The sequence below is a fragment of the Sinocyclocheilus anshuiensis genome, unplaced genomic scaffold, assembly GCF_001515605.1.
Source record: "Sinocyclocheilus anshuiensis isolate Anshui unplaced genomic scaffold, SAMN03320099.WGS_v1.1 scaffold775, whole genome shotgun sequence".
NCBI classification, from domain to species: domain Eukaryota; kingdom Metazoa; phylum Chordata; class Actinopteri; order Cypriniformes; family Cyprinidae; genus Sinocyclocheilus; species Sinocyclocheilus anshuiensis.
In genome coordinates this window covers 1,395,943-1,422,541 of record NW_015552614.1, presented here as the reverse complement: position 1 = coordinate 1,422,541, position 26,599 = coordinate 1,395,943, and the positions used below count along the sequence as shown (strand labels likewise).

The 26,599-nt window shown below is 36.1% G+C and overlaps 1 protein-coding gene across 1 annotated transcript in view; it reads right to left on the bottom strand.

Annotated features, from left to right (window-relative positions):
* The window catches only part of LOC107665932 (short transient receptor potential channel 5-like), a 79,803-nt gene that overhangs the window by 9,208 nt on the left and 43,996 nt on the right, over positions 1–26,599 (bottom strand). Inside the window, exons 4-5 of the mRNA XM_016456993.1 lie at positions 5,898–6,158; positions 3,347–3,669 (exon numbers count right to left, since the gene is read on the bottom strand). Of these exons, the coding sequence (XP_016312479.1) occupies positions 3,347–3,669; positions 5,898–6,158 (584 nt within the window). The remainder of the gene's footprint in view (positions 1–3,346; positions 3,670–5,897; positions 6,159–26,599) is intronic.

Genomic DNA, 26,599 nt, shown 5'->3' with positions numbered 1-26,599 from the left:
CGCTGAAATCATGCATTTTAAACCATATTAGTTTAAACTTCTGATATACGGTTTTCTGAGTGCACATATCCGAAGCACATGTACAGAAAGCGGCTGTCACAGCATGTGAGTACTAAACTAAGTTCTCATTCACACACAAATTTATGTTAAAAACACACATGAGTTACAAAAAAACAGTTGGTTATGTCTGTGAAGGTAAACAGCTCGGAAATAAATCGCATGTTTATTTTAGATCTGTGTGGCAGCAGTGTAATATACAGTAAATAAATAAATAAATCCTCTGCTCTCATCTCCTCTGAGGCTGGGACTCTAAATAGTGTTCTGTGCTTGTCAGTGCAGCCAAAGGCAGAACAGTTAGCATGTTTTGTTCAAATTTTCGCCATGGCATTAGAACTAATACACCGTTGTTGCTTGCAAAAACACAATAACGGCGCCGTGGGTGGAAATGTACAGATTAAGGGGCAGTAATAGTATAGCGTTCATTTTCTCAGAGCTTGAAGAAAAAGGCTTACCAAAAAAAAGTTACTGGGTTAATCTTTTTCACGTTTCCTTGGTTGGTAAATGCACTGGGGACCTGATTATAGCACTTAAAACCTGGAAAAGTCAGATTTTCATGATATGTCACCTTTACGTGTTATCTGACATTATCAAGATGAATTTGTTCTGACACAGTTTAACTCTTGTCATATTTTATTACCATTTTCTAAACTATAGTGAATAAACCGTGATAATGTGTGAAATGTTGATGGCGTCTGGATAAATTTTGGTTTGACTGTATATATATATATATATATATATATATATATACATACATACAAACAGTTCTGTCATGAAACTCTAGATGGCATAGGTCAATAGTTTCTAACTCATTATGATCACATCAACAGCCAATAAGCTTGCAGCTCAACATTCAAATACTCAGCTAGTGCTTGCTGTAGCAGTTGCAGCGTGCTTCAGAAACCCTTCGCCTTCCCCAGCTCCACCTGTATAAATCTGCTACAGGGTAATTTCATGTATATTATATATTTCAGTATTAATTGAAAGAAAACGCTCTACAAACAGATATGCTTGATATGATTTTGATATGCTTGTGATTAACACTTGATGCTTGATTTCTTTAAATCCATGTGGCTAAAAATGTGACAAGGTAAGTAAGGTAAGTGACCCCAGTTTAAATGGGCATGACATTTCCGAGGAGGGCATCGATATATCTGTGCACAAGCTGTGAATAGTGGTGTCCATTTTGAACACATTGGCTGGATTTAGAAGGTTGCATCCATGTTATATTTTTGGTGCATTCAATGTCACTGATATAATAAATTAATAAAAAATAAAGCGTGGCCAGCACTTTAACCACAGGACTGCCGTGACAGACCTGCCATGGTGAAGCCCTAATGGAGGCACACAGGTTTGCCTCAAGCACCTCACTGACTTGTCAAAGATAGTGACATAACAACTGGCAGCCCACTAGAGCCAGCAGCCCTCCACATGCAGTGCCGTTTCAGCCAACACTTGGCATTTGAAGCTTTCGAATTGAAAGGCCAAAATAATATAGAGAAGACATGAATATGTTCTGAGCATACTGGCGTGTGTAAAATCTGGCCTCAGAAATCTATTTTGCCTCTATGCACTGAAAAAAAAAAAAAAAGCTGAATTTTTTAAGCAGAATTTTTCCAGTAAAAAAGCAGGATACATAAAATATTTAATTATTTAAATTCAGTTATATTAAATGTAAAATATAATTCTCAGTTATTTCAGAATATCTGTTTTCAGAGAATATATTTTGAAGTTTATTTTCCTTAACCTACGCTCTACGAAAAAAATTAAACAAGGTACGAAAACTGTCACTGGGGCAGTACCCAAAATGTAATAAGGTTGCATATTAGAACCTTAAAAGGTCATTTTAGTACCTAAAGTGTAAATATTAGTATCTAAATGGTACATATTTTCCCAATACAGGCTTTTAAAAAAGAAGAAGAAATAAAAGAAGCTAATAGAAAAAATTAGTTTTTTTTTGTGACTTTTTGAAAGGCCCAAGCCACATGAATGTCAAAGACTTTAATCTGTGAAGGAGAGCTTCAGTGACTGAACCTCAGAGAAACACCACAGGAAGCCTGAAGGAGCTCGTGCTGCTTCTGATGTGATATGGGTTAAGGGATTTGATATATCGGTGTGGTAATGCCACATACAGCTCATATGCAGCTGCAGGCAAATAAACTGAATTCTGATGGAAATGCAAGAAAATCCCCAGACGTTTCAACAACATCAGGTTTTTTGTGTTTCAGGTGTTTATATTTCACAGAGCAGCTGCAGTTTTGTAGTCTGAGACACAGCACAGATTTAGTTTCTTCTTTCTCAACATTTGCTCTCATAAATATTCATGAGGTGATTCTTGAACCTGCATTATTGTGCAGTGTTGGATGATTGTGTGGTTATTGACGTGTTGATCAACAAATCACTGGAAAAGCAAGAGGTCTTGATAAATATTCAGAAGCAGCATCAGCGCTGCCCTATCAGGCATTGACTGAAGCTGACCTGGAGCTGCAGTGCAGGAAAGGATGAATGTATGTTGTAAGGGATGATGTAAATGAGTTAGCATTTAGCACTTCCCGTTTCATCACCCTAAAGTCAATGCTTTTTTAAAAAAATGGGTTTTTGGTTAAATGCCTGAAATAAGGTCTGTGGTTAACACAAGCTCAAGATATTTTCACGTTGTATTATTCTAACATAAAATACATCAGTAACCTACCTTCCTGTGTTTTTTTATTTTTATTTTTTTACGTTTTTACCTTGGTGGCTGTTAACAAGCGGCTAAACTGAACTACAGAGGTTGTTGAGGACATTAAACATCATTACACAAGAACAAGTAAACTCATCTACTCACTAGTCTACTTGTACAGCATTTTTGTGTTTATAATTGCATATTTGCTAACTATTTTAACTCAAACTTTGAGGGAAAATGGAAGAGTTGTCAGAAGCTACTAAGCTAGTGGCAGTGAAGTCTTTTGATCGTGGTAGAATTAGTTTATAGCCTATCATTTAGCTTTTTTACTTCTGATGGTTTTATTTAGTATATATGCTTCAAAATTCATAAAAGTTGTATTCATTTGTGAAGATTACTATGACAAAAAATGTGTAATAATCATAAACTTTTTTTTTTCTGCAATAATACAAAAATAAATGGAACAATCCTTTTGGGAACCAGAAACCAGGGTGATGCCAACTTCAGGGTTGGCCTACAAAAACACATCATCAATGCAACACTCTATATTTAAACTATTTAAAAAGGGCCTCCAATAGCTTTCTAAATATATAACATAATATGATAGATAAGTAATAAACTTACGTAGAGAATGCATTGTTCTGTTTCTCACAGCGGATCCCCTTGCAGTGGCTGGGTTCATCTGCTGCCTCGGTCTCGTAGTAAAAGTAAAGCTGGTTGAGTCCATTAGCGAAGGCCAGCAGCACTAGACAGTAGATGAAGAGGAACTTGAGGATATCCAGCAGCATGCGGCCAAGAGAAATCTGCAGCGGGCCAAGGTGAGAGTTGGCCGTGAAGAGGGAGATGAGCCGAAGTGAGCTGAAGATGTTAGCAATGGCAAATAAAGCCTCAGCGATCAGTGTCGGATGCCACATCTCCCATTCCTCTCGTGGACGAGAACTGTTATACTGGAGAGGAAATAAAAAACATTCAGAAATATTATTCATTATTTATCCTTTAGTTTCATTGTTAGAACTCTATGTTGTTCCCATTTAGTGCCTTGAAATAAGTGCAAAACCCTGTGTCTTAAGTTTAAAATGTACTTTACACAAGTATGTTACACACAATTGCTTCTAGTTATGCAAACAATGCAATAGTAGTGCAAGACTCTTATGCCGAGTTCACACTGCACGATTTTAGCCCAATTTTTCACTCGCCGACAGGTTTTGCGAAATTGCAGATCTGTTTTTCTTTTTCTCCTTGTAGCTGGAAATCAGCTCACAGACAATTTGCGGGCTATATATATATTTTTAATAATTCCAGTCTCACTCGAGAACTCCGGTCTGACGCACGCGGGTTTTCGCGTTATTTCCTTATCACTTCTCGCATGTGTTTTGTTGTGAAACGTAGTTTGCGGACCAGACAGAGCTGTCGGCGATTCTTCCTATTGTGAAGTCATGCAGTGTGAAACCCCCTGTCGCCGATCCATCGTGCAATGTGAACACAGCAGCAACTGAATGCTACCCCAGATAGTCACGCAGTGTGAAAACAACGGCGATCCGACGAGTTTGAAAATCATGCAGTGTGAACTCGGCATTATGCTCACCAAGGACGCATTTATTTATTCAAAAATAGTAAAAATGACTATGTATGTTTAGTTTATTATTACTATAATAAATTAAAAGTTTATTCTGTGGTGGCAAAACTGAATGTTCAGCATCATTACTCTAGTCTTCAATTTCACATGATCCTTCAGAAATCATTCTAATATACTGATTTGCTGCTCAAGAAACAATGCTTATGATTATCAGTGTTGAAAACGGTAGTGCTACTTATTTTATACATTTTTAATCATTAGTGTATGTACAATGGGACCATACTTACAGATAGTTGGCTGTTTGCACATTTGTGTAGAGTCCATTTTTAGCCTTATTCACGTACTTTAACACCCACAGTCCAACATAACCAGGTGCTAAATGCAATGGTATAGCGCTGCATCATGCATATTTAAATTCATTGCCAAGTCACTGTCATTTGTTTCTGGGCAAATAAGCCTCCTTTTTATGCAAATGTGGCTCAATGGATCGGATTCATATACGTGAATGGATTGGCTTATTTGCCTGATGCAGTTAACACTGTGCTATTACCACCTACAGGAGATTACGGTAATTGTATTTAAAAGGGATGTTTGTGTACATTTTCCAGTGATCATGGCAGCAGTAATTCATCAAATGATGATCAAAAGATGGAAAAGAGTTTGATAACTGTCATGTATACAGATGTGCTGTGTAGTCGAGCACAATTTTGAATTTTAAAGAGTCGATTCAAATGCCTGGATTGCAGTGGTGCAATAAAAATTGCAATGCAAATTGCAATTAACACTAATTTTGTGGGTGTGTTTGCACCATTACCTAATCTGCATAATTCCTTGAGTGAATCAAGTGCTGTAACAATACAGACGAACAGATGCAAAAAAATATATATAATAATAATAATGGAAAAGATGCAGAATGAGGAAGCTATAGCATGGGGAAGTTCTTCCATTATTTTTTGTTCTGGATATGCCTTATTCCAGGCAGTTGAGTCAAAGTTTTAACAGGTTCTTAAGACATTTCCTGAGCTTTTGCCTTGCATAACTTCACTTGAGGGTGGAACGAGATGCCTTCTCCCCTCAGCACCATCCCTCAATTCCATGTTTCAGTGGGCAGAGAAATAAGGCTGGATTTCAGTGCCAGGCATGGCTGAGCTCTTCTTGCTTTAAATTATGTTCTCTACTGGGACTAAGACCACAATATTAACTGTCTAATAAATTCACCCTCTACACTGAAAAAAAGTAAAAAAGAACAATTTTAGAACAATAATTAGAAAATTTCACAAACAATTACAAAGAAAAAAAGAAAGTAACACTGAAAAAAGTGTAAAAAGTAGAAAAAACAAAATACCATTTTCTTGTAAAAGATACTCTTTGTTTTATTTACAATTGTAAAAAATCTTTTTAATTAACTTTTTTTTTTTTTTTACAGTAAATTCCCACGTTTTGAAATCATACTATAAAATACTAATACACTTAGACACGAACATTCACACAAACATTTATGGCTTGTAAATGTAATTCTTGAGAACATGTCCAAACACAAAACAGAACATAAATTATATGGCTTGGACCATTTATCATCACACACACTCACACACACACATGCTGTGAAGCCAGAAGGAGAAGGAAGAGGAAGGTGAGGTAGGAGGCTGTGTGGCAAATAAATTTGATGAAGGGTTTTTTGATGAAGAGCCCCAGTGTGCTTTTTGGAGCCAGCAGGTAGACCAGCGAGAAGACAGGGAAGAGCAGGCCGATAATGAAGCACATGACCAGCTTAACTGCCCAGTGACGGCGCCGCCAGCCAGGAAAGCCGTCATACCATTGTGTGGCCAAGAGCTGCTGACAGTTTGGCTGCGCCACAAACTGGAGAGAAAAAAACAAGAGAGATTTGTAAATGGATTTTAAAGGATTTGTAAATGCTCATGCATAATGGCAACCACACGCAGAAGGACCAATTAACTGGGAGAAAAAGGAGCATTATTCATTCCGAACAAGAATGCGTAATCTTTCATCTATCCTACAGATCGGTAAAACTGCATATTTTCATAATGCATTTGTTGGTGGGTGGTATGAATGACTAGTTGACTAGCTGATCTTAAGGAAAACATGTCTAATTAGGGTCCACCAGACCCAAATTAGATATGTTTCTTAACATTCACAGGATGCATTCAAGCATCCAAAAAAGAAAAAGAAAAGAAAAAAAGATGTTTTCAATTTCACATGCCATCTTAAAAATGCAGCACTCATTGTGCAAACTTTTAAACTTGTTAAAAAAATGATGGGTACTCTGTTTGGTGCCTGATTAGAAATCCGATACAATCGCTTTATGATGCATGGATTTATTTATGATACATGCATTTATGATTTAAATACAACAATGAACTTAGTTTAGTTTAGTTTTAATTAGTTTTACACCTTAATTTCTCCCTAATAAGTGATTTACAAGTATGTTGAGAATCGGTTCAACCAAATCATTAAAATGAACCAGAAGTTCAAAAGAACAGTTAGTTCACAAATCAGACATCACAGATGCCCAAAAGAAGTACCTCCAAAAAAAAGAAAAAAGTATACAAATTATAAATCTAGTACATACATTTGTTGCATAAACATATCTCACTTTAAAGAACAGGCAAATACTATGATACATTTCTCTGTATTTGTTGTTGATTGAACCATGTGTGTTAAAGGTCCCATATTGTACACCTTTCTGGAGTTTTATTTTAGGTTTTGATGTCCTTAAGAATATATATTTGCGGTATAAGTACCAAAAATCATCTCAATATATTTTTACAGCTCCTCTCTCAGGAGCTCTGCTGAGAACAGGTCGATTTTGGTCTGTCTAATTAATATTCATGAGCCTCTCTTCTGATTGGCCTGTTGTTTTCTGAGTGACGCACGGCCAGGCCAACCACAGGTAACTAGGGTCAGCCGACGTCACAGCGCTAGCTGGAGTCAGCAAAACAAAGGGGAAACTGGAGGTGGCCCATTCAAACCGGCGCAGATTCGGCTACATAAGGAGCTTAAAATATCATCTTGTTGTGATGTTGGGTGCCAGAATCAAGGTAATACAGCCTCAAATTAGAAATTTCATCGCATATCTGCTGACACTGCCAGACAAAAAAACGACGACAGCTGTGGTTAAACGCGATAAAACGAGCAGACTGGACAGAAAGGATCGTCAAAAATGCTCGCGTTTGCAGCGCACACTTCTTATCAGAAAAGGTTAAATAAAGTATTGTCTTTTGTTGTTATGGGTGCGTCTACAGATTTCTTGCCATATGTCTATGTTTCTTGCATCTCACAACTATGTCGTGTATGAAATAATGTCTGTGTGCATGTGTGTAAAACAACAAACTGACGATTTATATATAATCATTTGTAATTGTATATACATTGTTATGATTAATTGTGGCTGGAACAATAATGTAGCTGAAAAAACTGTTGCCTGCTGAAATTGAAATCTTCATCATGACTAGATAGACACGGTGAGTTTGTCTTTACTACCCACGTTAGATGTGATCCACCTCATAGTAACAATCCTGTCAGATCGTCCATCCTTTGAGTGAGAGTGTAACGTTACAGGTCGGCCGATCTGGTGAGTTTGTCTTTACTATACACGTTAGATATGATCCACCTCAGCATGGACGCGATGTTGTCTGGGGGTTTGGCAAAAGGAGAATGGGACGGTGGGCGGTGCTCGGGGTGGTGACTGAAGGCAGTGACTGTGTAGTTCTGACGTCAACTTTTTACGGAAGTCACAACGGTTCGTGAAAAATAGCTAGAACTTTAAGCAGGCTGTGTGCATTTTACTGTGGACTGACTGTTTTGAAACTTATATGGTAGTTAAATAGCCCCTAGACCTCAGTAATCGTGAAAAAAGCCAGGAAATTTCAGTTTTGACAATATGGGACCTTTAACACATTTAGCTCTGTAATGTTACTTATGGTTTCCAGCTGAATACGAATGTGGTGACAGGAATACAAACAGTACTGACAAATGCAAACGGCAGTATTATTATTATATTCCTAAAGGAAAGGTTCACTCATCTTGTTTACGCCATTCCACACCCCTTTTTTTAATTTCTTTCCTCTGTGGAACACAAAAGGAGAAATTTCCCTTAATAAAATGGTCAAACTATGCAGTGACAATGAAAGAGAACTGAAGCCGTCGAGTTTCAAAAAGTACACAAAAACTATCATCAAATTGGTACATATTAGTATATTCTGAGTCCTTTTAAGCCATTTGATAACTTTGTGTAAGGAACAGACCTAACTTTAAGCCGTTAATCACTGAAAACTTGACTTTTGTGGCTTATTTAAAACCTCAGTCTTCATTTACTTTCATTATATTAAAAAGATTGGCCAGGAAATTCATAACAAATAATAATCTAAATAAATAAATACAAACACAGATCCACAGAAGAAAATCAGTCATACAGGTTTGCAACAACACAACGGCAAGTAAATAATATTCATTTTAAGGTGAACTATTTCTTTAATGATGTGAAAAGTATCTCTATTATCAATCATTCTCAAAGAAGGAAGAGGAGGATAAATAGAGAAAAGCTTCTTCAGAGTGTAAACAAAGCTAATTACCAGCTTAGTGCACTGCTGTAGGAGACTTGCTTCTAAGAGAGTGCCCTCAGAAACATCTGCTTTGAAATGAAGCGAGCCAAGAAAAGCCTCATATTTCATAGCACATTTGTCATAAGTTATCTAGTGGCTGTAATGGAAAATGGTGCGTGGGATGACAACAATGCATGATAGATGAGTAACAATTCTTTCTCAGATTTAAAAGTTTCCATTGTCGAGAGTTTCTGTAGCAAGCCTGAGAAAGCAACGGCTTCTGAACCAACAGTGCCCCTCTGAATATCCACAGTTAATCACTGGTTTCCCACAATCCCTCACTCAGCCTTATTGCATATATCACAAAAAGGTCCCATAGGAAAAGACAATCAGCTTCCACTTAATGAAGTAAGCCAATAGAAGCACCTGAACCCAAGGGAGGGGGCGTGGAAAAGGGGAAAAAGGACACAAGAGTGAATTTAACAAAGAGCTTTGAGAAAGGAGATAGGACCGTAATTTCCTTCAGGTTTTATTTTATAATGAACAGTTTGTGAGGCTGGGTCATTTCCCTACGCTTGACTTGTTGGTATTTCTTCCATGGTGTGAGGGTAACGCTACAGAAATAAGCTAAATCCCTTCTTCATCCATCAATATGAACACTAACCTTCAGGCGGCTCTTTAGCTAACAACACCATTCCTCAACCTGCCCACGAAATGAGACTGATAACATCCCAGCCAGCATGCACCACAACGGACTGTAGTAATGACTTACAAAACATGGCTCGCAAGTAAATAAATGGCGTCTTGTATTCTGACCTTTGAGAATGGTCAGGATGACGTTCATATTTACCTCAACACTGCATTGAAGATAAATGAAGCTGGATCACTGTAAAGATGGATGAGTTTGCTTCGCTGTACTCTGATATGAATGAAGTGAATTAATCGTTCTTGCTCACTTCCATGCAGTCCTGGGGAGCGATGCTAGTGAACTAACTAACTAACATTTTTCAGTACCATGATGGAAGCTCAGCAACATAAGAGCTTTTCCAGTATGAAGCTAATTTTACCAATGAGTAACGGTTTGTTGACAGACAATGATTGAAATAAAGGAGGCGTGTTGTACATTCAGTTCAGCAAGGGGACAAAAGAAAGTGCACTGAAGACCAGATTTACTTGTGCACACAATCCTCAATGTGGTTGTGGATAAATGAATGAATGATGTCAATACACAATAAAAATGACGAAAACAGAGTAGCCTATTGAAAATGCTTTTAATGGAGGCTAACTGATTTGCGTAGAAGATGCTTATGGTACTTGCACACCATTTCTCAAATCTCTCAGTACAGAGATTTCCAATTAGGGATAGTTTGAAAAGAGTTTAGTTTTGCTTTGTTGAAGCTATTAAACAGAAATGATGACTGAATTGCATTTAATTCATAAATAAATTTGTCTTTCTCAGAGATTATTGCCCACAGAGCTGTCAAAACCTGTGAAAGACAAACAATATAAATATAGGTGGATCCTTAAGAGGAGAATTTATTTGTTTTTTTACATTCACAGTAATCATTGTTTTAGTTTATACATGAATTAAAAATATGAGTAATATTAATAATAAAACTTTCTTTTATAGCACTTTTCATACATAAACAGCTCAAAGGGCAAAGGTAAATTACAAACATAAAAACACAGAACACTGACAATGGGTTTTTACACAATATCAAGATCAATAAATATTGATATCAATATAAGTACCTTAATCTTAACTTGCTTTTTTAAAAATATGAATGCTTGAAGCCTGTCTAACTTCAATTGTTTGGGCATAGTGTCTAAAAGAAGCACCACTGAATTGCTTAAGATTCACTGTAGTGTACCAAATGACCCGCACTAGAAGATACGAAACCTCATCTTGACAAACATTCAAACCAACAAAATAAATCAATATATTAATAATATCCACTTTATTTCGTTAAGTTATAGTGTTTTAGAATGAATATGTTATTAAATGGAAAAAATATATCCCATAATCCAGCTATTATAATCCACCTGCTAGTCCACCTAGTGGCATAATGATTCATGTTTTTGGTTAACAGATTCAAAAATCAAGTCACTAGGATGAATCAACACTGAGTGACTTTTATGAGACAGGTCAAAAGGTGAGCAGAAGGACAGGTAATAAGATAATATGTTGTTCTTCTGCTTTGTTTGACAGAAAGCGATTACAGAACAACAGATGTCCTGTTCATGTTCTGGTTGCTAGGGAGCAGTATGCTAATGAGGATTGATCTCCAGCTCTGATAACGCAAAGAGTTTAGGCTGGCTCACTCTTGAAGAGTCACTGACTCTAATGCACAGTCAAAGAATTCATTAACTTCCCCTAATGTTGTGCACAACTGCTCTGCATGATGTGTATCTGACCTGCATCACAGACTGCATGGGCCCTCAACACGCTTCAAAATGAATGAATGCATTAAACCCCTTTCACACTGCACGTTGGTCCCGGAAAATTGCCGGAGTGCCTTCTGTGTGAACGCAAACACGTCCCGGGATTGATTCCGGGATCGATCCCGGGTTGGGGACCTAGTAACATTGCCGGGTTCAGTCCCGGAACGAGCTCTGTGTGAACAAAAGCCAGAACCAACACACTGGCAGTGTGAACGAACCACAATCAAACGATCCAGGGGCAAATCACGGGACACATAATCTGTGTATTTTCCGGAATTTCTGTGTGAAAGAGGCTTTAGACAACAAAATATCGAAGTGGCATCTGCAAACAAATTATGTTATAGCGTTCTCACAACCAACTTTATTTTTCTGACACATTTTTGGTGACAAGGGGATTTTTAGTGGACGTATAAAGTCAGTTCTCCCAAACGTGCAACAGGTGTAGTTCATCATATTAACTATGAACATGTTTTACTAACAACCAGAAGGTTTCCAAATATTTGCCTAAATTTTGAACAATATATCTATTGTTTTAGACTATAAATAAAGGTTATTTTTGGCATTAATTGTTGCATAAAGAACTTTAACATTCATGGAACACTGTCCATTATAACTGACACATTTATACACAGCATCTGAAAATTGTACATTTGTAAACTACATTTACATTTACATTTTTACATTTAGTCATTTAGCAGACGCTTTTATCCAAAGCGACTTACAAATGAGGACAATAAAAGCAGTCAAAACTAACAAAAAAGCAACAATATATAAGTGCAAATGACAAGTCTCAGTTAGCCTAAAGCAGTACACGTAGCAAGGTGTATATATATATATATATATATATATATATATTTTATACACACACATATACATAAACTGTACACTTGTAAATAGCATCTGTACATTCATTAAAACAATTAAATATGTTTTAATATTAATTTTCTCTATATTTCTACTTCTGTATACTGCATTCTTTCATTTTGTGTTTTTCTTATATTAGTGTTATATTTCATCTCTACTGTGAAATTCCTCTGTATGTCTGCACTATCATGTATGTTTGCACTATGTCTGTACTTTCTTCTGCACTGGAAACTCCTGTCGCCAAGACAAATTCCTTGTGTGTGTAAACATTCTTGGCAATAAAGCTCTTTCTGACTTCTGACTTCTAACTTTCCATTGCATTAAAGGTTCTCTATAGTGGAAAAAGGTTCTTCAGATTATTAAAATGTTCTTTAGACTGGATCCTTGGTTCCCAGGTTTCATGTTCTCAGCAGCCATTTTACTACAGAAAGGACAAGTCACTCACCTATTATATCCTGTGTTATATTTTCTTTATTATATAGAATTGTCCAGTTTCATCAGACAAACAGCATTCAATATCAACAACAACCAAAAAGTGTTTTCGCCTTTCAAAAATTGATAATCCTATTTATTTTCTAACTGTAACTATGATTTACATGTATTATCTGCTTTTAGTATTGCTTTCTTGTCCTTGTCCCTGCATCAGTACTGACCTTGCAATGTACTTCATTGCAATGTATACTGCAGCCACTAAACAACATCTTACCTTTTTCTTTACTGCAATCTCAAATGATTTCAGAAGAACTGCAGACGTGCACTGTGATCAGCTGATTTTTTATTTCTGCCAAATTATGTTGCCATTGGTGATCTAGCCTTTCCCTAAACCCCACACACAGCACCTCTTAAATCTTTTAAAATGGCTCTTTTCTAGGAAATTTTCTCTTTAAGGGTACAGTGCTTCCCATATCCCTTTGAAACCTAGTGTAAAAAGGCTTTGCGCATCAAAGTTTCTCAATATGAGCTGGTGGACTAAATTGCATATCTGGCAATAAAGTAGGAGATGAATCAAAACTCATACTAAAGTACACAAGACTGTTAGAGAGAGGACTAGAAGGGATGGTGTTTTGTTTCTATCCTCAGTGCGATAGAATAATGGTTTATATTCAAACCTGTGAAAAACGGTCATTAAAATCTCATTATACACAGAAAAGATTTTCAGCCGTCTCGAGGCACAATAGCAAATGTTAGTCTAAAAAATCTTGATGTCCATAAAATGTGTATGATTTGTCTTATTTCGTCATAGAAAGAAACAATGAACCATATGCCATACGTAGAATGGACTAAAGGTTATTCAGGTGCATAAGCAATCCCTTTAGATTACCAAACAAGAACTATTTAGCTGCCACTTTGACTTTATTTGAGTAATGGAACTTGCAGACCTGACAGGGCAGTGGGTACTGGCTACGGGCTACTTTAAGTCACATTAGTATGAGTTATCGGCATGTCAGCGGCATCTACTGGAATCATGGTCTAAAAAGACAGTTTCTCATTAAGTTCTTCTAAAGTTATCTACAGTAAGGTTAGCTATTACCAGCTGCCTCTTTCGGGATTGCATAACAGATTGTGTGCACCTCATATGATGTTTATTATTGTGATGGCAGATCTTTACTGAAAAGATTCTAAAGGTGTGGTCACACTAGACTTTGAGCATATGAAATTTCTTTGAACACTGCAGTGGTCATGATATGACGTCATGCTCTGCAGCATCTTTTTAAAAACATAAAATCAACACATAACAAACAGTAAAAACATACTACAAAAATAATCTACTCCACTTTCCTACATGACTGCAGTTTTAATGCAGTTTTAATGTTCTTTAAATTCAGATACGAGGTCATGTCGTGCCTTATCAGTCTCCTATTGGTCACATGGCTTCACATGATACGAATTTGCAGGTTAGAGTTCGCTGGAATGTAGCGAAATGTGAAACTTCTTCGCATGAGCTTGCATTCCTGCTCTCCCGCATTCGTATGCGTATGAATGGAAGTCAATGAAATGAAAAGTGTAGTGAGACCGCCCCTTAACAGCAACATTTGAAAAAGTTACTGCCAGCCAGATTGATGGTAAAAATGTGATCAGATCAAATGGTAATTTGATGTATAACATGGATATGGTACAGTTTTTGAAGCATGACCATATTTTCAAGCAAGACCATATTTATAAAGTATGGTTTACAAAATAATAAATCAAAAATCATAAAAGTGGTTTATTTTGTTTAAAAATCATATAAATGTATGAGGTGGTGACAGGGCCCTTTTACTCCACACTCTATACAATATCTAAGTAAATACTTGCTTAATGCAATCACTTCCGAAACGTTGTAGTTTGTAATATTTTCTGTTTATTTTACGGAAATAAATAATTACAATTTTGTTCAATAAGTGCACTGTCATTGTACTATGTTCATTGTAAAAATACAGAAAAAAAAGTACAGATTCTCAAAGTTTCTTAAACTGCTTGAAGGAGGTACTATAATAATTCATTTACAGTAGTCACAATAAATATAATATTTTATTATGATATTTGGTTAGTATCATATTTTTTATTTGATAGTTTCATTATAAATATGGTGATTATTTTAACCATATAAATATTAACCATCTGAATCTAACCATGTCATGTCAATAAATGGAAAAGTAAGCCAGCTATTTATTATGATGTGAATAATTGTGCTTTTATCCTCGATAATCAGGGCACTTTTTAACCCAAATACCATTCTTTAGTTATTGAAAAACTGTTGATTTCATTACTAGAAAATCAATAACAAGAACTTTGTCTCAAAATATATTCTGTAATTTGATTGATTCTCATTTGTACATACATCTATAACATTTAATATTATATTATATTATATTATATGATATTAATGAACAGCAATGGTTTAATTTTCTAACAACCATTACTAATATCTTTTTTTGTTGTTGACCAAATTTTAGGGTTAGCTTAGCTTCAATACTAACAAAAGAGCTAGTTTAGGAGACATCGGTTATGCAAACCCTACGCTTCTAATCTTCCCCTCCCCACCATGCAGTTCTCTTTCAACCTCCCCTAATAAGCGTTCAGCTTGCTCAATTTCATTTTGCACAGTTCGGGTCAGATGTGATTTAAATGCTAATTTACTTAGCCTCTTCAGTTCCCCCAGCTGCAGTGTTGCTGTAGTGCCACTGCAATTGTGTATAGCCCAGGCAGTGCTCCAAACAACAGATCACGAACACTGTTAGCAGAATGTCATTCTCTCTTCAGCTGAGCATGGCAACCCGACAGATAATGCACCGCTGGCTGTCGGGTGCCACTCCAGCCAAAGTTCACAAATCATGATGTCAGATTTTACTTGCTTTGCACAACAGGGGAGTAAATATTAATTGCATATTGTTTCACGTATGTAATTGTAATTCATCATATACAGTATAACTGACATCATTATAATTAAAAGAGAAAAGATGTTAAAGGAAATGAGATTGGCTTAATGGTTTCTGCCACAAAGGACCAACAACCAACTCTATACTGTATGCATTAATGTCAAGTCTAAAGACATATATACATAAATAACCATAAATAGAAATATCCTGAAATCCTAAAAAATACTATTATTATTGAATACTATTATTATTGTTTACCAAAACTGAAACCATAAAAAAAATCTAGTTGCCAAAGCAACATTGCTCATTTTCATTTTGTTTAACTTGATGTACTGAAATAATTAAAACCAAAATAAAAAATAGTAAATAATAATAATAAAAAATCTATAGACATATTAAAAACACATAAAATGGTAAAACAACTAAACCTTTAAAAATAAATGAAAATGTAAAATATACATTTTTTTGGAGTCCAGATCATGCATGTGTGCACATGATTGCCAGTCTGGGAAGATTAAGATAAAAACTGACCAGAGAATATATCCATTTAAAGGGGTCATATGATGTAAATATAAAAAACGTACTTACAGTCTTTGAGTCAGAACAGCCGGCATTGTAGTCTACTCTCCCAGGATCAGGAAACAGTCCTCCATAAAATGTGCTGCACACATCTGAATATTTGGGTTGAAGTGTTCTGGAACAGTGTTGTAAATACAACTTAACCACTGATTTCTAGTCGTGTCCATTTTTGGAAGGCCAAACAAAGTAGTTTCGCTTTCACAACGAAACACACAGCGTCACACACGGCGGGCTAGAGTGAGCGGAGGCCGGAGGCCTAGAGTGAGGAACGGACGCGTGCTTGAGTAAGTGGAGGCCGGCTTGAGTAAGCGGCAGCCGGCGGGCTTGAGAACGGTGCGGCCATCGGATTCGACGAAGGAGCGGCCGGCGGGTTTGCGGCAACCACATGTGACGACCCCTGGCTGGACTCCGCTTCGTCCACGGTGAAAGCCGATCCGGCGATCCACAGCGCGAAGTTGATGTATTTCCTCAGCGACCAGCACGGATCAGCTCTAGGCATGACGAAGCAGATATCGTCCTCTTTTGGAAGGCCAAACAAAGTAGTTTCACTTTCACAACGAAACACACAGCGCCTTCACGACATGGCGGTGGCAGCAACAACGATACTACAGCGAGAATAAAAGTTACGCCTTCTTTCTTTGTGTGAACATTTGGGCGGCGTTATGCAAATCTTCCCACATAGTGAGGTAGATATGTGGGGGCGTGTTAGAACGAGCCGTTTTAGGTAGGCGTGGTTGACTCTTAACTTTTATAAAGAATATCTCTTTGGATTTGAGACTTTAGTCTTTGCAACTTTACAGACCTTCTTTATGCACCAAGAACTTGTAACACTCCAAAGAGAAAGGAAAAATTGAAGGCGCATCATATTACCCCTTGAAAGCTTGTTCAGTCTTGTTATCAATGCAAGAAAACAGAAATGTTATTTTTCAGAATAAATAACCAGAATAAATAGTGGACAAACATTTGGCTTTGCCTGTCAAAATACAAGACGCACAATCAGTTTTTTTTATGGCCCACTTTTCCTGAAGAGAAAATACGCAAATATTTACTTAAACTTTTAGGAGTACACTAACTACCAGATATGAGCTAAAAGCCAGTGAACTCCAATTATGATTTAATTCGTCTTTAAAGAGCTATGTTCACATATTGTGCCTAAATATGCCCAAGAAATGCTCAAGAACAATAATAATGGGGTTATGTTCAACCACACTCTACTAAACACCAGTTTAACACACAACTTGAGAGCAAACAAGCTGTAAACACTTCCTCTGATTTCCTGAGAGAGGAATCATCAGGACATGTTCTCCAGGGCACAATCCACCAGCAAGAACTTCTACAACCTGTACACTCACTCACCAGCAAACCCGCAGAACAGATAAAAATAACCACTGCCAGTGATAGAGTACGAATGAGAGGGAGAGATTATGAGACGGAGGCAGAGGCCAGTGAAAAAGAGAGATGCAGAAATGCAAGTGTAAGACTCTGGAGTGAAGACTAATCGCTCCCAGCGTTTTCCACGGAGATCTTCTGTCCCTGTTTGTACTGTAGCAGCAGAAAAGAAACAACACAGGGAGGGGAGGATGTGGAAGGCATAGCTGAGGGAAAAATGAAGTCAAAAAGCATCATGATGAGACAGACTAAGAGTAGGAAGGAGACCAAATTTAAAAAGGTGGAAAGGGACTATGGGAGATATAGTATGGATAAAGCACTATTGAGTTAGGCTAACTCTTGGCAGATGCCCTGGCTGCTGTCCTCGCAGGTCTGAGAAATGCTGTTTCAGGGGTATATAAATAGGCAGCGTGCCACTCTAGTAAGCTGTGCCCACTGGCATGTTCAGCTGCCAAAATGACATGGGCACAAGGTCCCAAAGTTCCTCTGTATAATCTGTAAATAATACTCTGAATTGAATTATGAACAATGCTAATATATAATTCAGCCATTTATATGATGAAATCCTTCATAATTCATATTTAATCACAAAACAACTCCGAGCTAACCACAATAAATGTTTCACTGCAAAATCAAAGTACAACCGAAGGTAAAATGTTCAGATCAGTGTCCTCATATCTGAATTGTTTAATTCAAACTGAGACTAAAAATGAATAACCACAACAGCACATGAGAAATGTGCACAGAGTAGATATGAAAAACTGTGATATGAAAAAAAAACGAAGAGTAAATCAATTGATTTTAGGTTACCAAATCGTGTGGGTGAATCACAACTACGCAGTATTGCTTGCTGAGGTGTAAAGTGGTTTAATCGATACATAAGCATTTGTAGGTTACGTTTTAACGGAGGCAAGTAAGTTTAAAGATATAATTAATGCCTTGCTGAAACTGATGATGCAGAATATGCATAAATGTTACAACAGCACACATCAGATCCAGAGAAAATTAGAGAATCTTCTGAATAAATCAAACAGTCACCCGGTTTCCCTACAGCAGTGTTCTCTGCCCTGGACACATGGTTCAATGGAAAGTTTTACTTTTATATTTTACCTTTTATGAAGGCTGTGCATTTGTATGTCTTATATTCAGGGTTTAAATTGGGCCGGGCTGAGCCCCGGCACATAGACTTTATATTATGCATCTATTGCTGAGGTGAGGCCCATGCAGCCTCTCCAGAAGAAATCAAAACGCGCAACATTAAGAAACTCAGCATCCTGAGGTAAAAATTCCAAATGGAAAGTTTTTATATTTAAAATGCAGTTAGTTAGGCAACATCAAACAACGTTTTCACCATTACGACTGTTTAATAGTTCTATAAACAGTTCAATAAGCAAATACAATAATATTAGGTCACTTACATTTTAGGCAGAAACAGCGCATCTCACAGCAAACAGCCGATTCATTGCTGATTGATTCTGTGTTTTGAACGAATCGGTTAAATCAAAGTTTCATTAGCCCACGCATAAACATCTAATGAATCTGCCGTTTGAACGAATCGTTTGAATGAACGACTCAATGACTCACTCATTAAACACTACTGGCACTGGGCTGGCATTTTAATTTCGTTGAAAAGTATCATTTCCACCATAATTTCTTGTTTGTATATTCAAAAATATTTAAAAGAATCTCATAATATTATTTAATGCAGTTGTATTAAACATTCATAATAGGGTCAATATTAGGTCACTTACATTTTATGGGGAAACACAGCGCATCTCACAGCAAACAGCCGATTCATTGCTGATTGATTCTGTGTTTTGAACGAATCGGTTAAATCAAAGTTTCATTAGCCCACGCATAAACATCTAATGAATCTGCCGTTTGAACGAATCGTTTGAATGAACGACTCAATGACTCACTCATTAAACACTACTGGCACTGGGCTGGCATTTTAATTTCGTTGAAAAGTATCATTATATATATATGCTCGATACCATAGAGCCCCCCCCCACATAACGAATCCCAATTTAACCCCTGCTTATATTGTCATGATCACAACATAACAAAACATGTTGTCTTAAGACATTGACTTATCTCTTATCTTACAACTGATGTTCAATAATGATATGCTGCAGATATACACTACTGTTCAAATGCTTTTGGGTCAGTAAGGGTTTTTGTTCAGCAAGGATGCATTATATTGTTTAGGAGTGACAAGAAAGATGTAATGTCACATTTATTTCAAATAAATGTTGTTCTTTTGAATGTTTTATTCATCAAGCAATCCAATGAAACAATGGGGAAAAAAATGTATCACAGTTTCCATAAAAATATTAATCAGTACAATTGTTTTAAACATTGATGATAATAAAATAAAATGTTTCTTGAGCACCAGAACAGCATGTTCAAATTATTTCTAAAAGATCATGTGACATTGAAGACTGGAGTAATGGCTATTGAAAATTCAGCTCTGCCATCACAGGAATAAAATGCATTTTAAAATAAATTAAAATAGAAAACATCTATTTTAAATTTGAATAATTTTTCACAATATAATTTTTTTTTATCAAATAAATGCAGCCTTGGTGAGCATAAGCAGCAGTGCAGATATAAGGTTTAAAAAACAAATCCACTTACCATTGACCCTATCTTTATACTTACATTTGAAACATTTTCAGTGTTTCATAGACTAACCATTCGATAACAACACTGTCTATGATCATTATTGGGCATTTGGCTGTACCTCACTATATCCATGCATATTTGAATGTATGTCTGTTGCTTTTAATATACACAAACAGCACCTCTTTGTAAACAGACCAAGATTAATAATTAACCAAACACTGCACACAGCAGAAACACATGCTGAAATTGATAAATTGCCGTATGTTTGCAGACTGATTAACTTCATTTACATACACACACACACACAGGTTTCCATGTTTTATGGGGACTCTCCATATAATGGTTTTTATATTGTACAAACTGTATTTTCTATCCCCTTACCCCAGAGAAAAGAAAAACAAAAAAGCCCAAGATGAAGCCCGTGCATCACTTTCAGGTAAATACGTTCATAATCCTGTGAAACTTTTTTGACTGTTGACGTTAGCAACGTGTTTTAATGTCGGTAATAATTTCACCACCAACAACAACGCATCTGGCTTAATATTCTAGTTTTCATGACTTAAAATGTATTATATAAAAACAATGAGGTAATAATGATTGGTTAATTAATAATAATCATATGGTTTCATTGAATCACTGTTAAAATACATAATGTAGCCTAATACAAAATAAACAATTTGCATTATTACAAATGCCTGCAAAAGGACACCAAAGGCCTGATAATTACTGTTGTTACACTTACAGGACGATCAAATCCTTGTTTAATATTGACCAAACATTTAATTCAAATATCCACTTAATTATTTCAACAAAAACATGTGGACATCACAACCCTTACCAAAATGAACCATGGTTTTATCGTAGTAAAACTGCTTGATTTTATTTTCTGTGATTTCTGAATGCTTGAGACTATAAAATCAATCAGACAACGGTATTAATACAATTATAGCCATAGGTAACTGTCTAGAGCCCTTTATAGTAGGTGTTTTTTTTGTTTTTTGTTTTTTAAGGAGGGGGCACAACAATGCTATTCTGCTTAGGGCACCCATTTGGCCAGCAGCAGCCCTGCTCTAGTATATAAACACAAGCGCAGAGTACTGCAGTGGGTGGAGCTAGTAGCTATTCACATTAATAAATACATATTGTAAACCGAGATAACAATTTGTGTAATGGTTGCTACAGAGAAATCCCTAGTCGTTGTCGTAACTTTCTTGTTGTTGAGAGCAATCTGTTTGTCACAGAGACACTGGAGTGCTGGTTAATTTATTCAGGCGCTGCTATTCTTACCGAGTGAGATGAATAAATGACAAGGAAAGACTAGGCAGGGTAGTGTGTAGAAGCAGACAGGCAGTGGACTGAAACTCCAGTTCACACACAAGCTGCCGAGGATAAGCCTGATGTTACTGTAGCCAGAAAGTCATCTTTTTTTGTGGCTAGAATAAGCTCTCTGTCTCTCAGCTTCCTGTTACCTCCTTCCCCTGCTTCATCCTTCCTGCTTAGTCCAATTTACAGTCCATATTAATGTTTTATGGAGCTATGAGTGAGCAAAACAGCACATACGGTATGCAATTTTTAACAGTGTATGACTTCATAAGTAGAATAAATGTGCACAGGAAGCTTGTACTATTAAATGATAAAATATGATTGCACACCATATGTCTCAGGAGTGTAATGTACTGTAATGTAGTGTCAGAAGTAAGTGTTGTCATCACAGGCAGTATACAGAGGTAGAAAGCCAACGTCAGAATCCAACGTGTCCTTAACATCCTGTCTACTGAGATACCTTCGTCTGGTTGGTTTTCATAGACACATCCTTCGCAGCTCCTGATTTCCAACAATCCCCCATGCAACTCAGCGGTTGGTGGAGTGGGTGAAATAGAGTAAGTAAATTAATTCTTGAATTTAATTGAAAAAATTAAACTATTTAACTGTTGTTCAATCATGACAACTCTCTGAAGATTTTAGCATGGTGATGGATATGACAATGTTAATGTATTTGGTCTTGGCGGAATAGATCTGCTATGCTGCTGCTGAATTGCTGCTGCTGTTGGTTATTGCTGTAGTTGTAGATTATTGCTGCTGCTGCAAGCAAGTACAGGAACTTGCTACTGCCAATGCATACGGCGATACGGTGCCGTGAGTATTTAAGACATACTGCTGCTGCACAAATAGCATATAAAATAACCCATAGCAGATCTATACAGGTGGAGCTGGGGAAGGTGGAGAGTTTCAGAGAAACTCTCAAAGCGTGCTGCAGGAATCTCTAGTGAATGCTAGCCAGCCATATAAATGCAAGGCAGTAAGTTCATTGGCTGCATATGCAGCATGAACCAATCAGCTTGTGCCAAGTCGTTTAACTCTCTGAATATCATCAGTTACGTTAACAACCAGTTGCCTGCGCCATCTAGAGTTTCATGACTGAACTATATATTTATAGTTTAAAATTATTAAAATAGTTTTTGTTAGTTGTAATAGTTGAAAGAAAAAAAACATGAAAAAATTATGTAAAAAGCTTAAAAGAAAATTTGAAATTTTGCCTTGGCAACTAACTGAAAGTAATAAGTTAAATATAAGTTATATAATATAAGTTGAAGTACTAAAATTGCACTGAAAAAAATATATAATTTTCACTCAGAAATTGCTAGTAAATTTCACAAATAATTACAAAAAATGACAAGTAACATTAAATCAAATGTAACATTTTAAAGTAGAATAACTCAAATAAATAATTTTACTTACTTTTTAATTAACCCTAACTTCGAAAAATCATTTTTACAGTGTACTAAAAGTAAAACTGAAATAAAGATAAATAGAAATAAAAAAACAAATAAAATGATAAAAACACATAAAATTCCTACAACTAAAATTGAAATTCCTAAAACTGAACTAAAATGAATTAAAGCTAAACAGAAATATTAAAATAAAAACAAATAAAAATAAAAATAAAAATGGCAAAAGCACATAACACTACAATTACTGAATCTTAAACTAAAATGGAAATGAAAATCTTAATAAATTCTATAATATATAAAAAATATTGAAATAACACTATGCACTTAGCTCAAACATCTCTCTATTATACTATGAATATAAGGGTCAAAAAGTAAAGCAAACAATTTTGCACAGCTTATCTTGGATTCCTGTAACGAAATAAATCATCAAAGCAGAGAAGCATTGATTGACTTTACACACAAGGTCCGAAACAGCAGAATAGAGCAGCAGAGTGCTAGAGTGAAAGAATAAACCTCTTTCTCTCTCCTCCCTCGCTCCATCAGAACAAAAGAAGCCATTGCTGCTCAGATGGCCGGGAGCGATCCAACCTGCCGACCAGGCAGAGTGAGAAATTGATTTGTGTTGTATTATTCAGCAACTATTTGTTCTCGGTCAGATCTACTTTCACTGTCTTTTCTATCTATCTCGTCCTTTCGCCCCCACCCCCCAATCTGTGTGTTTGACTTGGATCAGTAAGAGAGAGTGAGCAGAGGGAGCGTACTCTAATCCCAGAGTGCCATCAGTGAGCGGGCAGTGAGAACACAGCGTGCAATTCCTCTGGCTGTGTGCAGAACTACAGGGCGATATCCAATGTTCATCCAGAATCCAATGTGAAGAATAAAAAGTGCGATATCAGCGGTCTCCTACACCTGACCTGTCACTTTACACGCAAAAGTGAAAATTCATTTACTTACTCTCAAGTTGTTCCAAACCCATTTGACTTTCTTTCTTCAATGGAACATGACAGCAAATGTTTACTACAATGTCCAAGCTGCTCTTTTCTATACAAAAAAAAGGAACTGGGACCAATTCAAATTTCAGTCCGTTCCCCACACAATGCTATCATAAGGCAACAGACTTTTATGATGCTAGTTTTGCCCTTTTTAGAGCATGACAGACTCAAAGAATGTAGCTTCTGCTACATTTTTTTTTTTTCAACAAAAGAAAAAAAGTCATACAGGTTTGAAATGAGTAGGTGGGCAAATGCCTCCCGTGTCTTAATATATTTTTAAAAATTTATTCTGAGATGTTTGAAATTTCATGAAGCTTGAAAACACAAGGTAATCAAGAGCCATCAGGAAAGGTAATATGTAAGGAAAATGTACCATCAAACCATTAACACGAAATAAACCAGTAACCTAACTCATAATGACATCAAAATACAATAACATTAGTGAGTTCAATCAGTTAGTGTCAAATCATGTAATTTATTCAATGTTGAAATTAGTGATGCACTGAAATTTTGGTTACTGAAAATATTATTATTTCTGGTTTACACTAAAAATAGTTTTGGAGGTCTGAAATCACTAACATTAAATTAGTGTTTCTCTGATGACGCATTTTGACTGTCAGCGTCTATGTGTACACAACATGGATAAGCTAGGTAAACATGTTAGCAGTGTGAACATACTTCACTGTTCCGAAAAATGGTGCTAGGAATGTGTAAAATTGGTTTGGCTAAAATATCCAAAAAAGATATCTACAAATGGTTTAATTTATCTCTGAGAACATGACACTCTGAATAACATACCAAATTCATCTAAATTACCTAAGTTTAATTACAAAAAATATTTCAGTGCATCACTAGTCCTATCCCAGAATAATATTTACAGAATTTACAAAGAAGAGATGTTGTTGTGAAGGGGAGGGGAAGTTAATGTTTTTGATTAAATATTACGAGAACACATTCATTATTTATAATAAACACTGCAATATTCCATAAAACAGTAAGAATTGTTCATTTTTATTTTATGGTGACTTTAAATCACTGAAAAGCTCAACCACTTTTAAATCCCCTTTAATAACACTGGGCCAAAGCCCACTTCTAAACAGTTCTAACAGCAGCAGTTGCATCTATCGATGCACATGAATACAGTGCTGCTTTCAAGCGGCAGTTCAGATGAGAGGCGAGGTAAGGAGATTGAAGCACAGCGGTTATTGAGCAAAAAGCTGCTCAGAGTATATGGGGTATGTAATCCTTATAGATTCAAAAAGAAAGCGAGCGAGACGTGGGGTGGGGGATGCTGACTACGCTGATGTTCCTCTGCAGTAAATCAACTTTCCAAAATTACAGAGAAGAGATGATGGAAGGACAAGAGGTGAGGGGGAGAGGCACAAGAGAAGAAAAGGATGAGAAGGGAGCGAAATTAGAAGAAGGATAGGAGGGGCCTATAGCATCTGTTATCTAAATCTATGGGATTTTTGCCAGTTCAATCATCTATAGTGCACCTTTCCACAAAAAGCTACACTATTCGAGGTACTGTATTATTCATGTTCATAGTGCAAACAAAGTTACAACCCAAAGTTTTATACTTAACTGTGCTGTTACTGTTAACTAAAAGTAATTGAAATTGAGTGAAATCAAATATTGGATGAAAAAAATTAAAAAAAATGAAAATTGCAAATGTTGCCTTGGAAACTAACTGAAATAAAGTAAGTTAAATAATAAGTTGAAACACTAAAATTAATAAAACTAAAACTGAAATAAAAATAAAATAAATCTAAATAGAAACATTAAAAATATTAAAACAAAATATTAAATAAAAATAATTTAAAAAATAAAAGCAAAATATAAAAAAACATAATACATGGCAGCTACATTAAATAAGTTTAACTAATTCCAAAATTTGAAATTCCAAAAACAGAAATAAAAATGAATAGAAGTATAACAAACGACTAAAAATGACAAAAGCACATAACAAAATTACTACAACTTGAACTAAAATTAAACCTCTATTTAATATATATATATATATATATATATATATAAAACAGTATATAAATGATTCTTAAATGAACACTGATACATTATGATTGAAGTTTTTTCCCATTTCCAAGTTTAAGTATCAGCAATACTAATTACATCTTTTAGATGAAAAATCCACAAACCAAGTAGATGTCTTGCTGATGTTTGTGTGCAAGATTGTACAATCAGTAACAACAGCAAAAGAACCGGTATGAACCAGTATGGTCCCATTTGAAGACAGTTTTAAGCAACACAAAGGCTATTCCTGAGACCTCGAAGCATATAATGATAATCCATAAGCTGCATTATCTGTCACTAGAATGCCCACGAGTAATGTTTCAAGTAGTGCTGGGCGGTATATCGGTTCATACCGAATACCGGTGTTTATTTTTGTTATGATATGAATGTAGCTTAAACAACGTTCGGAACGCAACACTGTTTGAAAGGGGTCCCTTTTCACTGTTGCACTGTGGTGAGGGAACAGTTGTATGTGTTACTAAGCATGAAAGTTCCGAAACTGAAGCTGTAGAACTAATAGAACGTGATGACACAGAAGAACTCATCCACAATATCCACACTGACCGCCACAAATATCCACCGCCCCCTGCCATCAGCTCCCGCGTCTCACACACACAAGCGTGACTTTAGCACTAGATTTAGCAACTTTCAGACCCTTTTAGCGGCTTTTTTCCATAGAATATTCATACTGACAAACCTAGCGACTTTTTTGGATAAACCTTAGCT